The sequence below is a fragment of the Corapipo altera genome, unplaced genomic scaffold (assembly GCF_003945725.1).
Source record: "Corapipo altera isolate COAL_440 unplaced genomic scaffold, ASM394572v1 58944, whole genome shotgun sequence".
In the NCBI taxonomy this organism is placed as follows: domain Eukaryota; kingdom Metazoa; phylum Chordata; class Aves; order Passeriformes; family Pipridae; genus Corapipo; species Corapipo altera.
Genome location: NW_020889801.1, coordinates 1 through 1,941, shown reverse-complemented (window position 1 = coordinate 1,941; position 1,941 = coordinate 1). Strand labels below are relative to the sequence as shown.

Genomic DNA, 1,941 nt, shown 5'->3' with positions numbered 1-1,941 from the left:
GTGTGATACTGGGGATACTGGGAGCACTGGGAGCACTGGGACACCCCAAATCCCAGTGTGGGACCACCATCAACCAGGTGGGTGTGATACTGGGGATACTGGGGATACTGGGAGCACTGGGACACCCCAGATCCCGGTGTGGGACCAGCATCAACCAGGTGGGTGTGATACTGGGAGCACTGGGAGCACTGGGAGCACTGGGACACCCCAGATCCCGGTGTGGGACCACCATCAACCAGGTGGGTGTGATACTGGGGATACTGGGAGCACTGGGACACCCCTTTTCCTGGTGTGGGACACCCTGGGGGTACTGGGAGCACTGGGACACCACTCTGAGGCTGGGGGGGTACTGGGAGCACTGGGACACCCCTTTTCCTGATGTGGGACACCCCCCTGGGGCTGGAGGGGGGTACTGGGAGCACTGGGACACCCTTTTCCTGGTGTGGGGCACCTTAGGGCTGGAGGGCAGTACTGGGAGCACTGGGACACCCCCCTGGGGCTGGAGGGGGGTACTGGGGGCACTGGGAACACCCCTTTTCCCGGTGTGGGACACCCTGGGGGCACTGGGAGCACTGGGACACCCTTTTCCTGCTGTGGGACACCCTGGGAGCAGTGGGAGCACTGGAGACACCACCCTGGGGCTGGAGGGCAGTACTGGGAGCACTGGGACACCCCCCTGGGGCTGGAGGGGGTTACTGGGAGCACTGGGGACACCCCTTTTCCCAGTGTGGGACACCCTGGGAGCACTGGGACACCCCTTTTCCTGGTGTGGGACACCCTGGGGCTGGAGGGGGGTACTGGGGGCACTGGGGACACCCTTTTACTGGTGTGGGACACCCTGGGAGCACTGGGACACCCCCCTGGGGCTGGAGGAGGGTACTGGGAGCACTGGGACACCCTTTTACTGGTGTGGGACACCCTGGGAGCACTGGGACACCCCTTTTTCCCGGTGTGGGACACCCTGGGAGCACTTGGGACATCCTGGGGGTACTGGGAGCACTGGGACACCCCCCTGGGGCTGGAGGGGGGTACTGGGAGCACTGGGACACCCCTTTTCCTGGTGTGGGACACCCTGGGAGCACTGGGACACCCCTTTTCCCCGTGTGGGACACCCTGGGGGCACTGGGAGCACTGGGGACACCCCTTTTCCTGGTGTGGGACACCCTGGGGCTGGAGGGCAGTACTGGGGGCACTGGGGACACCCTTTTACTGGTGTGGGAGACACCCTGGGGGCACTGGGAGCACTGGGACACCCTTTTCCTGGTGTGGGACACCCTGGGAGCAGTGGGGACATCCTGGGGGTACTGGGAGCACTGGGACACCCCCCTGGGGCTGGAGGGGGGTACTGGGAGCACTGGGACACCCCTTTTCCCGGTGTGGGACACCCTGGGGGTACTGGGAGCACTGGGACACCCCCCTGGTGCTGGAGGGCAGTACTGGGAGCACTGGGACACCCTTTTCCCGGTGTGGGCCACCCTGGGGGCACTGGGAGCACTGGGACACCACCCTGGGGCTGGAGGGGGGCACTGGGAGCCCTGGGACACCCTTTTCCCAGTGTGGGACACCCTGGGAGCACTGGGAGCACTGGGACACCCTTTTCCCAGTGTGGGACACCCTGGGAGCACTGGGGACACCCTTTTTCCCGTTTCCCCCCCGTTTTCCCGGCAGCTGCGGCGGGAGACGGGTGCGGAGATCGCGGTGCGGGAGGCTGAGGAGGGGGAGGACCCCGAGGAGGGGGCCCTGGTGCAGATCTGGGGGTCCCCGGCCTGCGCGTGCCGGGCCAAGGCGGCCGTGCTGAGCCTCGTGGCCCAATGTGCCCCCGTGGCCGAGGAGCTGCGAGTGCCCGGCAGGGCCGTGGGCAGGATCATCGGTACCTACTGACCCCCCCGGCACCCCCTGATCCTATGGGATACACCCCTGATCCTGTGGGATACACCCTGA

General features: G+C 66.3%; 1 protein-coding gene across 1 annotated transcript; it reads left to right on the top strand.

Moving 5' to 3' along the window:
* Positions 1–56: 56 nt before the first annotated feature.
* LOC113942296 (tudor and KH domain-containing protein-like) lies at positions 57–1,870 on the top strand (the record flags this gene model as incomplete). Its single annotated transcript, XM_027633426.1, has 3 exons — positions 57–94; positions 167–239; positions 1,669–1,870. Coding segments are annotated over 3 exons (313 nt in total), but the record flags the coding sequence as incomplete, so codon positions are not given.
* Positions 1,871–1,941: the final 71 nt, after the last annotated feature.